Source organism: Nyctereutes procyonoides, unplaced genomic scaffold (assembly GCF_905146905.1).
Source record: "Nyctereutes procyonoides isolate TBG_1078 unplaced genomic scaffold, NYPRO_anot_genome, whole genome shotgun sequence".
Lineage (NCBI taxonomy): Eukaryota > Metazoa > Chordata > Mammalia > Carnivora > Canidae > Nyctereutes > Nyctereutes procyonoides.
The window spans coordinates 19,721,326-19,732,822 of record NW_026575126.1 but is presented as its reverse complement, the minus strand read 5'-3'; the positions used below and the strand labels follow the sequence as shown (position 1 = coordinate 19,732,822).

The window sequence follows — 11,497 nt, the reverse complement described above, 5'->3', positions numbered from 1 at the left end:
CTTTTTTTCCTGACCAAAGACACACTTTATTTCCTTCAGGAAGCCTCTCAGTTCCCCCAACTCCTTCCAAGGCAGGCAGGACCCCCTACTCTCTCTTTTGCATCCAGGTTGATGTTCCATCCCCACCGTAGCAGACATCATGGCATCTATGACGATTCCCATCATGTTCAAGCTCTGAGGTGGCTTAGTGTCCCACTCAAGCACCTGGCGTAGAACGCACATACAGGAATGTTTATTGACTGGGTGAACAAAATGAGTGGAGGGAAGGAAGAAGGGAAATCAAATATGGTTACTGTCTGCTACCTATAGCTAGAAATACCCGCCACCTTTGTGTTGTTCACTTGCCAATCTCTTGCATCACATTTTGTAAAGAGTTTTTGCATAGAAGGTCTTATTTGGTCATCACAATCACCCTGTTCTAGGCAAGGACTGTTTTCCCCTTTAATAGAGAAAAAAGGTTATCATCAAAAAGGTGAAGTGCCTTTGCTTTCAAGAGCACAGGAAAGTGGCAAAATGAGATTAAAACTCCCTCTTCTAGCGTTCTTTCTCTACGTCTCCACTGGCCTTCCTCCTGATGGCTCTGGCACCACACACATCTAACACCCAATGGAGAGCCAGCTTCGGTAGATATCTGCTAAAGTGCCGATCTTTAAAGCTGCGGCGAAGCTGATAGCTCTCATAAATTTTATTATGATGCCAGAACTCTCTCTCAAAACTTTTGTTCCTCTGGGACAATGAATAATTACAAAAACAATCATTTTAATTCATTATTCTGTTAAAAACAGTTTTCAGTTACCTTACTCTTTTTCATCCACTTTACCTTTCTCTCTCTGCTCCCAATCTCCACTCCCCTGATTTTCTATTTCAGTGTTTTCACGTCTTTCTCTTTATGACATTATGTTTCTAAGCAAATATGCATCGAGTCCTTAAGCAGTTGGAAATATATTTATATACCGAAAAGAAAAATAAATAAAACTTCCGACGTTCCCGTAGCTTTGAAACGTTGAGAGGTCACGCTATCATCAGGGAGTCAGCCTTAGAAGGGGGAGAGCTTTTATTTGTGCATCTTGCATCTTTTATAGAAAGAAACAATAGCCGGCTTTCTCGGCTTGGGGCTCTTGGCGCCGCCCAGTGGAGGGAAGTGCCTCTGCAGTCCCTTCCCGTCATTGGCATTGTCATCATGCGGACACTTACAAACCGTCAAAATTAATAGGATAGGAAGAAACACCAGTTCCAAATTCACCGTAATCTATAGGTGCATTTCTTCGAAGTTCAACTTGATGCTCCAGTTTGAACACAATCCCAAATCTCGCTTGTTGAAGTGAACCAAGGAGGATATATGTCTTAAGGAACAAAACTTGTTAAAATACATGAATATTTGAAGCATTATTTGTAGTGGGGAGGGAGTACCTTAAGTGGTAATCAGAACTGATGTGTCCTTCAAAGCAGAAAGAAAAGTTTGTTCTCTATTATCCACATTTGGCAAATAACTGCTTTCTGCGCAGGAATTCCAAAATCTTCCAAAAATTAAGGTATTTTCTTCCTTCATTCGTCTTTTTTTTTTTTAAGGAAATGAAGGCCCAACAGTGGAAGATCATTTTCAAACTTACGTCGCTTTATTTGTATCTTAAAACCAGTGGTAAAATCTGAGATTAAATCCAGTTAATGCATTTCTTTTCCTCTCTATGGGAATTGAAAATGTGATCAGTCGACACCCCGTCCTATTTCTGAATTTATATTTTTTAATGACAAGTTAATTATGTTTGCTCTGCTAGAAAGTACATGACTTCTTGGGCGTATAGATTGTATACATTCTCGGAAAGAAAAATAAATGGCAAAAGAGGTCTGGAGAAAAAAGAACTGAGAAAAGTTAAGAAACAAAAGCCTAGCTCTGAAGAATTTGTTTTTCACTGAGTTTGCGATCTGGTGTTTGAGTCCTTCTTTGGGATATTTAGGCCACCACTAGCATTTCCTCTCTAGTACGGACGCAAAGAGAGGAACCTTGATAAAAGTCAAGGTTGTATTTTCCCCTCATAATTATGTGGTCGAAAGCTGATCTCCTAACATCCCACCCAAAGAAATCTTGTGTGATCTTAATCTTTTCTTAAGAAAACAGGATCTGAGACATTCACAAGGTGGGGCCTACCGGGGTTTCCGTTTTCTTTGCTTTAGAGTTTTCATAAAAGGAACACTGCTCTTCTCCTAAAACTTCCACTTTCCTCTCTCCCTTTCTTTTTAGATTCCATTTTATCATAGGGTCATATATATTTTTTTTAATCTCCCCTGCTAATGTTGTGAATTATTCCAAGCAAAAAAATCCTGTTCAACTGCCCAACACAAGCTGTGCGATCAGCCTTTTGAGCTCTTGAGTCATTTTAGGCGTCGGAACCAAACAAAAACAGGCTTCAATGAATTATTTATCAAGGTCGAAAATAACTGATTTGTGCGGTGCCGTGAGTCCTGGATCTTAAATTCGTTTTCTCCCCTTCCCCACTTCCCACCCAGAATGGTCAGCGAGGGAAGTGCGGGTGGAAGCCCGGGTTTGGGAGGAAACGCACTGCATTTGGGGAGTGGTAGGTGATGTCAGAATGAGAGGAACCCTAACTGACATTTGCAGGGGGAATACTGTGTGGCATACACCTGTAGTGGGGGCGGCCCCAGCGCCCTTCCTGCAGAAGCCCACCGTGCCAGGGGGGCGCGAGGGTGCCGGCTCCCCGTCCTTAGGGGTGGGACGCCGCGGCCTTCTCTAAGACAGATGCCCGGGCTAGTCCCGGGCCGGTGGTTCCGAAACACCCGCCGGCTGGCAGGCCGAGGCCCGGTTGGCAGGCTCCCAGGAGGGTCCGGCCGGTGAGCAGTTGGCGCTCCGAAGGCGGCCGAGGCAAGCCCTCTCCAGGCAGCAGCCAGGCCCCCGCGCGCTCCCCAGGGGCTCCCCGCGCGCCCTCCGGCCCGCTCGGGCCTTTGCCTGCGGCTCGCCCCGCGTCCCCGCCTCGGCGCACCGAAGCCGGCTCCTCCGCCAAACTCCCCTCGCCTGATGAGAAAAGCGGGAGCCGCCGGGATCTACACCTCCTCGCCTCGGTCTCTCCTCCCCTTGCAGTTCTCCTCGGAGACGGCCCCGTAGACAAACGGCACAACGGTAGGAAACCGCTCAACCCGCGGCTGAAATAGGGCCGTTTCTGGGTCAAGCCCTCGACGATCCCTAGGAAAGCGCTGGAAGGTGCCTCTCCCGCCTCCCACCTGCCTCCTCCCGGGCCCAGGGCTCACACGGATGCAGTTCCGACAGAAAGGCAGACTCTTGTCCCAGGAGGTCCTTCTTGCCCCCCCCCCCCCGACACCACCCGGTCCCCCGTCCTCAACGGGGAACAATCGGTTCCCCAGAAAGGGCCCTTCAGAACTGCAGCTAAACCCCAGACGTCGGCCCGGCCCTTAGAGACCTGGAAGGCCATTTTCCACCATCATTCTGCACCTAGTCACGGAAGCGATGCCAGCCACTCAGATTCATAGGGTTCTTAAAATGGTAATTTGGAGTAAAATGTAACTCAAAGAACTTTGAATCATTCATTAGCACCTTATAATTACTCTGCTAATTAGGTTGACACGGCACTTAATCAGGAGTAATACGCCGTCTTGTCACTGGCACTTCCCATTACTCTGACATTCAGCAAGAGACAGGTTGGAGACGTCCTAGAGAAAATAATGTAAGTTGATACCCTCCGACGAGGCGTCACAGTCATGCCACGCTCCAGGTCCCAAGTGGATCCACAGTGACTGTTTCCTTTCCAAATGTGCGGCCGGATTTGGGGGGTGGGGAGGGGAGAGAGAGAGGGAGAGAGAGAGGGAGAGGGACGGGGGGAGAGAGAGAGAGACACGGAGAGGGAGAGAGAGAGAGAGAGAGAGAGAGGGAGAGGGAGGGAGAGGGAGGGAGGGAGGACTGGCTGGTGTCGAGGCGCACGCAGTGCGCGCTGGGCCCCGCCACCGGGGGTCCCGAGCCCCGCGCCGGCCCGACGGCGCCGCGCACCACCGCCGCCCTCGCCGCTGGAGAACGCCTCGGGGCATCGGTTACCCCGCTCGGGAGAAAGAGTGCGGCCAGGCATTTCTTCCAGCCCGGGCCCTGACTGGCGCCCCGACTGCGTCCGCGGCTTTGAGCCGCAGGCCCCTTCCCCCCACCGCGCTTCCCGAGGGGGCCGGGTGGATGCGCTCAGGGCCCCGGCGCCTGGGCCCTTTGGGGGAGAAATCCGAGCTGGGGGTCCGCGCCCCCCGCCCCGAGGTCCGGCTGCCGGGGTTGCACTCCTTCCCGCGGATTCCTTCAGGGATCCCCTTCCTGCGCTCTCCGCGTCCTGGGCCCGTGCGAGCGCGCGTCTGGGGCTGCTGCGAGGGCGGCCGCGCTGGAGTCTACAGGTGAGCCAGCGCCAGCGCATCCCCTCTCCCTGCCTGCCCCCCTCCGCCGACGGCTTTGAGAAAGCGGACACACCTTTACTTGGGGGACGTTTCGTTTTTAATCCCGCCCGGCGGCCCCCCTAGTCTACCTCTGCTCGCCGCGCCCCTCTGCCTGCCCTCCCGCGTGATTGTGGACACCGGCATCACCCGAGGACTAGGTGTTCGGCTTTGGGCTGCGGGCGGCGGGTCGAGCCGGTTCTCAAAAGAGCAGCGGGGCCCGGGCCGCGCTCGCTGACGCGCTCGCGACTCGCGCGCCCATTGGCTCCCAGCACGTCGGCGTCGCTCGCTCGCGCGGGCGCGGCCAATGGGAGCGCGGGGCCCGGCGCGCGGCCTCGGTGGCGGGGGCGCGGGCCCCGCGCGGCGCGGCGGGCGGCGGGCGGCGAGCGGCGGCAGTGGCCGTGACGTCACGCGAGGGGGTCGGCGCCGCCCGCTCCAGCCGGATTACAAGCGAACGCGCCCGGCGGCGGCCGGAGTCGCTCGGCGCCGCGTCTCCGCCGCCGCCTCCGCCTGCGCCCGCTGCTCCTCTTCCTCCTCTTCCTCTCCGCGTCGCGCCGCCGCGGCCGCCGCGGCCGCCGCCTGCTCCACAACTTTGCGAGAAAGTTCAGAAACTCGGCTCCGGGGCGGCCCGAGTGGCGCGCGGCAGCCGCCGCGGGGAGCGGCCCGGGAGCTCCGAGGGCGCGCGACCGCCCGGGCCCCGCGGGCGCGGCACCTGCGGGTCCGCCGCCGCCGCTGCCGCCCGGTGCCAGGCTGTGGGCAGACCCAGGCGGCGGCGGCGGCGGCGGCGGCGGCGGCGGGGTCGCCTCCCGCAGCCGGCGTCCTCGCCCGGGCCGCCCGCGCCGCCCCCGCCGCCCCCACGTGCGCGGCCGTTCCTGGAGCGCAGGCTCCGTCCGTCCGCAACAATTTTTGCGACTTTCCCCCCTCTTTCTCCCTTTCCCACCCCGCTTCTCCCCACCCCTACTTTATGAATAAGGAAAACAAAAAAGTGTCCAAAGTGTCCACCGATTGCCACTTCCCGGTTATCCTTCCTTCCCTCCCCGCCCCGCTTTTCTTTTTCGCTTTCTTTTTCTTTTCTTTCTTTCTTTCTTTCTTTCTTTCTTTCTTTCTTTCTTTCTTTCTTTCTTTCTTTCTTTCTTTCTTTCTTTCTTTTCTTTCTTTCTTTCTTTCTTTCCTTTCTTTTCTTTTCTTTCTTTCCTTTTTTTTTTTTCTGGAAGCCGCGACAACCTTGTTGAGCGTTTATCTTGTTCTACGATCGACAGCTTCCTCGGCTCGGTCGGGGCGGCTGCTGGGCGGCGGAGCGGCGCGGACCTCATGTAGAAATGACAACAATGGAAGGGGCCAGCGGGTCGAGTTTTGGAATAGACACGATCTTGTCCAGTGCCAGTTCGGGCAGCCCCGGCATGATGAACGGAGATTTCCGCCCGCTCGGCGAGGCCAGGACCGCGGATTTTAGGAGTCAGGCCACGCCGTCCCCCTGTTCGGAGATTGATACAGTAGGAACGGCGCCTTCTTCTCCCATCTCGGTCACCATGGAGCCCCCGGAGCCGCACCTGGTGGCGGACGGGCCCGCGCACCACCACCACCTGCTCCACGGCCAGCCGCCGCCGCCCGCCGCGGCCCCCGCGCAAAGTTTGCAGCCTTCGCCGCCGCCGCCGCCGCCGCCCAGCAGCCGCCGCCCCAGCAGCCGCCGCCCCAGCAGCCGCCGCCGCCGCCGCCGCCGCCCGCCCAGCAGCTGGGCTCGGCCGCCTCGGCCCCCAGGACCTCCACCTCTTCTTTTTTGATTAAGGACATCTTGGGCGACAGCAAACCCCTGGCGGCGTGTGCGCCCTACAGCACCAGCGTGTCCTCGCCGCACCACGCCCCGAAGCAGGAGAGCAACGCGGCGCACGAGAGCTTCAGGCCGAAGCTCGAGCACGAGGACGGCAAGACCAAGCTCGACAAGCGGGAAGACGCGCAGAGCGACCTCAAATGCCACGGTGAGTCGGCCGCCCGCGCCTTCGGCCGCCCGCGCCATCGGCCGCCTCCCTCCCGCTCGTCGCCTGGTTCTCGCTGGCCCCGGTCACGCTCGCGCCAGTCTCCGCCGCGCAGTTAGGCCGGGAGCCCCGGGCGCGGGCGCGCCCCGGGGGGAAGAGCAAGCGGGGGGCAGGCGGGCCTGGGGCGCGGCGAGGACTGGTCCCAAGTCCGGCTTATTGTTACAGCGGCCACCTCCCCACCTGCACCGCCGTCCTGCCCCTTTCTTTGTTTTACTTGATTTTAATTTATTAGGTATTCCGGCGGAGGCGGAGGGGACCTGGCGGCAGTTACTTTCGTTGATAAAAGGGAAGGGCTGGAGATTTTTCTAGCTGAGACCTGGGGGGTGGGGGGGGGTGGGAATGAGGGGAGGTGGGGGAGAGAAGCGGGCTCCGCCAGCGTGGTGTCCAGGGGTGTGTTCACAACGTGGCGTTTATTCTTTAATGCAAATTATTTCAGTCCCCCCACCCCCCCTCCCACCCCACCACACACACGGCATATTCCAAACACCATCACAGGAATGATCAGATTTAATGAGGGAAAAAAATGGCGAGTTGATTAACAAAGCAACTTTTAAAAAATTAGGTTGTGATTCATACAGGAAGGCCCGATAGTAAAAATTTACCGTCGGTCTTTCGGCTTTTAAAACACCCTCCTTAGTCCACTGCACGGCCCCAGCTGAATATGTGTTTCAGCAAGATTTGGTCTCCCTGCGAGTAACTGGGAAATAGCACTTATGAAAGTACGACTCTATGGAATTGGATTTATTTATTTTTGGAAAATCGGAAGATAGCAGGCGAAACTGTGCTTCAGCTCCCTTTTTCCATTTTCCCCTCAGACGATTTCATAAGGAAGTGTTCTGGTCTGTGCACGATAAAAGAGTTTTGACATACCAGGAGAATTCCTTTTTTTCCCTTTACTCAGAAGTTTATTACTGTTATTAGTATTAACCTTTGCCATCTCTGAGAAAGATGTGTGCTCACTATCTGGAAGGTAGGATGTTGGCTCCTCATTTTACTATTATAACATTAGCATAATAGTGCCCAAAACAGATGTACAGTCTGGTCTGGCGATTTTTTGTGCACCAACCTCCCCAGTGGGTCAATTAGAGAGATTATTGTTCTTCCTGCAGGGAAGATCAAGGAGCGCAGCAAAAACGGGTACAAACAGAGAGGGATTGACATATCGATTTCCCAGCATTTCAGTAAAAAACCAAAGTTGACAAATAGAATCCGGAAATCTCTGGGCTGTCACCTGGATGGGCTCAGTGATTTTGAGCTCTACTTGGTGTCTGGGTGACATATTCCTTCTGAAGCTTTAAAAGACTTGACGCGAGCAACTGCAGGGAACTTGATTTCAGCATTTCCCAAGTGCATCTGAAAAGGGAAAACAAATGCCTGTAACTTTTAGTAAACAGAAAAAGTGAAGTGAAAAAGGTGCCCCTTCCTCAAAAACAAAACAAAACAAAAAAATAAAAAGCCCAGAGTAGAAAGATTTTTGGGAAAGTACCAAGCAGGAAAAAAAAAAAAATGAAATCCTAGTGAAAACAGTAAAGGAATGGGACGGGATCCCCCCCCCCAACCCTGTGAAGGAAACAATAACAAAAGAACCCTATATTGTAAAATATTTTTTTTTCTTTTTAACTTCCAAAGATGAAAAGATCGGACAGCCTTTTAGAACCCTTTTAGGAGCTCTGCACGAAGTTCCAGACTCCTAGGCCAAAAATTGGTCCTCTTCCTCCATATTGGCTAAGGTCCAAGTATGTGCGTGATGAGGGTAGCGGAGTATAGTCCCCTGAGACCAGCAGCTTGCTCGGGAACGTGGAAGTGCGTGCCAGGAGGACACGCCACCCTTCCTATTCCAGACTACCTTACGGCTGTGGGTTTCTACCATAGGAACAAAGGAGGAAGGAGACCGGGAGATTACAAGTAGCCGAGAGAGTCCCCCTGTGAGAGCCAAAAAGCCTCGCAAAGCCAGGACAGCTTTCTCCGATCACCAACTCAATCAGCTGGAGCGTAGCTTTGAGCGGCAGAAGTATCTGAGTGTGCAGGACCGCATGGACCTTGCAGCTGCGCTCAACCTCACGGACACCCAAGTCAAGACTTGGTACCAGAACCGAAGGTAAGAGATTCTGTGTGGGGGGAGCAAAGGCATCCGGCCTTCAGGTCATGACCACTGAGCCAATCTTCTTCCGTCCTGGCCCCGAGACTTCAGGGACTCAAAGGCATCAGAGTGGGCCCCTGGGGGCTTTCCGGCTGGAGCAGGGATTAACCACACCCCCAAGGTGAGAGGGACTGATAGGCAGCTGGAGTCTGGAACATTTTGCACTTCTGAAGGTTCTTAGCATATGCTACTTTCCCTCTCAAACCAGAGTGGCTGGAATTTACCCCCTACCCCCCCACTTTGCCCCCCAATCGATCAAGCCACACCTTCTCAAATTGAGACATCTGTGCAGCTGACACTCCAGGGTCGTAGAGCCTGTGCCAGTGCGTCCTTTGGGCCTGCCCCGGCTGGTTCCGAATGTCTACAGCTGGCCAGGCAGCCTGGCTATTTTGATCTGATCCAGGAGGAGCTGTCCCAGTAACCTCAGTTTAAATGTCCTTGCCTTGGCTGAGGATGCCAGTCAGCCAGTCATCCAGGCTGAGGGTCTGTCCCCTATATTTGTCACCTCAGAGCCTTCCAGGAACCGCTGCCTACATTGAAAGGAAATTCGGGAAGGGGCTGGCGCACTTGGCAGGCCCCTGAACTACAGAGCGGACCCAGGCAACCAGAGGCCGAAGTTGTGTTGTGTTTCCAAGCCTGGCACTAGATACCCTTGTCTCAATTTTTTTCCCTCCCCCTCCTTTTCTCTCATTTGTCTTCTAATCGTCCATAAGTGCGGTTGGAAATGCCCATCCAGTTGTCATCTTTACCATAATTTTCTGTCTCATTACATACGGTTTCAGCCACCCTAATTCTGTCGGAAAACATTAGTGTCATTTGTAGCCAATTTAAAATGGGCGACATGTTTATTAATTTGGCTGAAGCTGCCGGGTCCGGCCGGCGCACCAGCCCTGAGTTCCTTCATGGGGCGTTTGAGCAAAGGCCTGCTCGCCTCTTCTTCCTAGCGGGGTGCCGCGGGGAAGGGAGGAGACGCAGAAAACCTGATGGCAGGTTTTGATGGTGACTCTTTCCCAGAGGAGAAAATACCTTGAGATGCAGTTTTCCCCTCCGGAACGGGCCCCGGGCCCCCGGGCGCTGTCACCCTGGGAGAGCCCTCCCTCAGACGAAGTCCATTTTGAAACCTTGGTGCCTTCCTTGCCCCCAGCCCCCTACCCGCCGCAAGGCCCCGTCAGGATGAGGACAGAGACGTGCCTCCACAGTGCTGGGGACTGAGAGGGACAGGGTCCGAGGCCCAGGAGTCTCCGTGTCCCTTTGTTTATGGTTTCTTCTCCCTCGGCAAGGAGGAGAGGGGGAGGGGCAGGGAGTGGACACTCGGGATTGTGGGGGCCACTTGGGGAAAGGCCTTAGCGGAGGGGGGAGAGGACCGCCTGTAGAGAGACTGGTCTCGGGTGGCCTTCAGGAAAGTTCCGGGAAGTGGCCCAATTATAAGGGGGCGACAGCAGAGCCCAGGGTCAGGAAGAGGCAGCAAAGCTCATAGAATTTTACTTGCGAGCGTCTCAGACGTTAAGGGTAGAATTTATGAAATTGATTTGAATTTGGGTCATTCTGTGAGAAAGAGGGTGGGGAGGGGGGCTGGGAGATGTGGTTCATTCCCGGGCCTCAGAGCTCTCCAAGTCCTCGTGTCCCCCGGAAAGTGAAAGAGAAGCCAGGAGAGGGCGAGAGCAGGGGTCTCGGTGCGTGGACCGGGCCCACAGCCGCGGGGTGCGTGCACACCCGCTTTCTTGCAGGACCAAGTGGAAGCGGCAGACCGCGGTGGGCCTGGAGCTGCTGGCCGAGGCGGGGAACTACTCGGCGCTGCAGAGGATGTTTCCGTCGCCTTATTTCTACCACCCAAGCCTGCTGGGCAGCATGGACAGCACTACGGCCGCCGCGGCTGCCGCAGCCATGTACAGCAGCATGTACCGGACTCCTCCCGCGCCCCATCCCCAGCTGCAGCGGCCCCTGGTCCCCCGCGTGCTCATCCACGGCCTGGGGCCCGGGGGCCAGCCGGCCCTCAATCCCTTGTCCAACCCCATCCCAGGCACCCCGCACCCCCGGTGAAGAACGAACCACTGGCAGCGCTGCAGTCCCTTCCCCGAGTCCCCTCCCTGACCGGACAGCTGCCCCTCCTCTCCCGGCTCCAGGCTGCGGGGCCTCTCTCGGGAGTGACCCCCGGGAAGCAGAGAAGTAAGAGAAGAAGCGGCTCGGCAATGGGAGGGGGGGCCCCCCCAAAGAGGAGCCAGCCCTCCGCTCTCTATCTCCCCACCCCCAGAAACAGGGCTGGAAAGCTCCCCACAGCAGTGTGACTGGCGAAAACGCTGACCCCACACAAAGTGCGACCAGTAAGTGAAAACATCAACAAAAACAAAACCTCAAGTTCTTTTTAGAAATGACTTTAGGGACAAGCAGGAGGGAGGGAGGGGGGAGGGGCAAGGAGGGAGGAATGAAGGGCACGGAGAGGAAGCCCGTAGAGGCGGAGAGCATTGTAGATGGACAGACAGCCTCAAATTCCGAGGCACCGGGCGTTGCTGTGGACATTCCGTCTGCCCCAGAGAAAAGAGGAGGGTAACTGAGAACTTTGCACTGATTTCTCATGACCTTTTTTCTTTTGGAAAAGTGGCATGCTCCATAATATTAAAAAAAATGTACATTTGAAAGACTGAGTGATAAGTGATATATCATATTTATTATATGTTGTCCAAAAAAGAGTCACTTATATACGTTAGTAAAACATGATTTTTCCTTTCATGTCTTTTTGATTCAGTAAAATAAATGCTTAGACAAAAATATAGATTTTTTTGTGATTGAAAATTACAAAAAATAAAGTTTATCTTTTTTTAACAAGCGATGAAATTCAAGGGAGCTGATTTTACTAAAGCAGAATGTCCTATGATGAAATGCCTGACTTGGTTTA

General features: G+C 54.6%; 1 protein-coding gene across 1 annotated transcript; it reads left to right on the top strand.

Moving 5' to 3' along the window:
- The first annotated feature begins 5,759 nt into the window (after nt 1-5,759).
- Nucleotides 5,760-10,644, top strand: BARHL2 (BarH like homeobox 2). Its single transcript, XM_055339503.1, has 4 exons — nt 5,760-6,072; nt 6,117-6,407; nt 8,337-8,562; nt 10,332-10,644. The coding sequence occupies exons 1-4, from the start codon at nt 5,760-5,762 to the stop codon at nt 10,642-10,644; spliced, it is 1,143 nt and encodes a 380-aa protein (XP_055195478.1).
- The last annotated feature ends 853 nt before the right edge of the window (nt 10,645-11,497 follow it).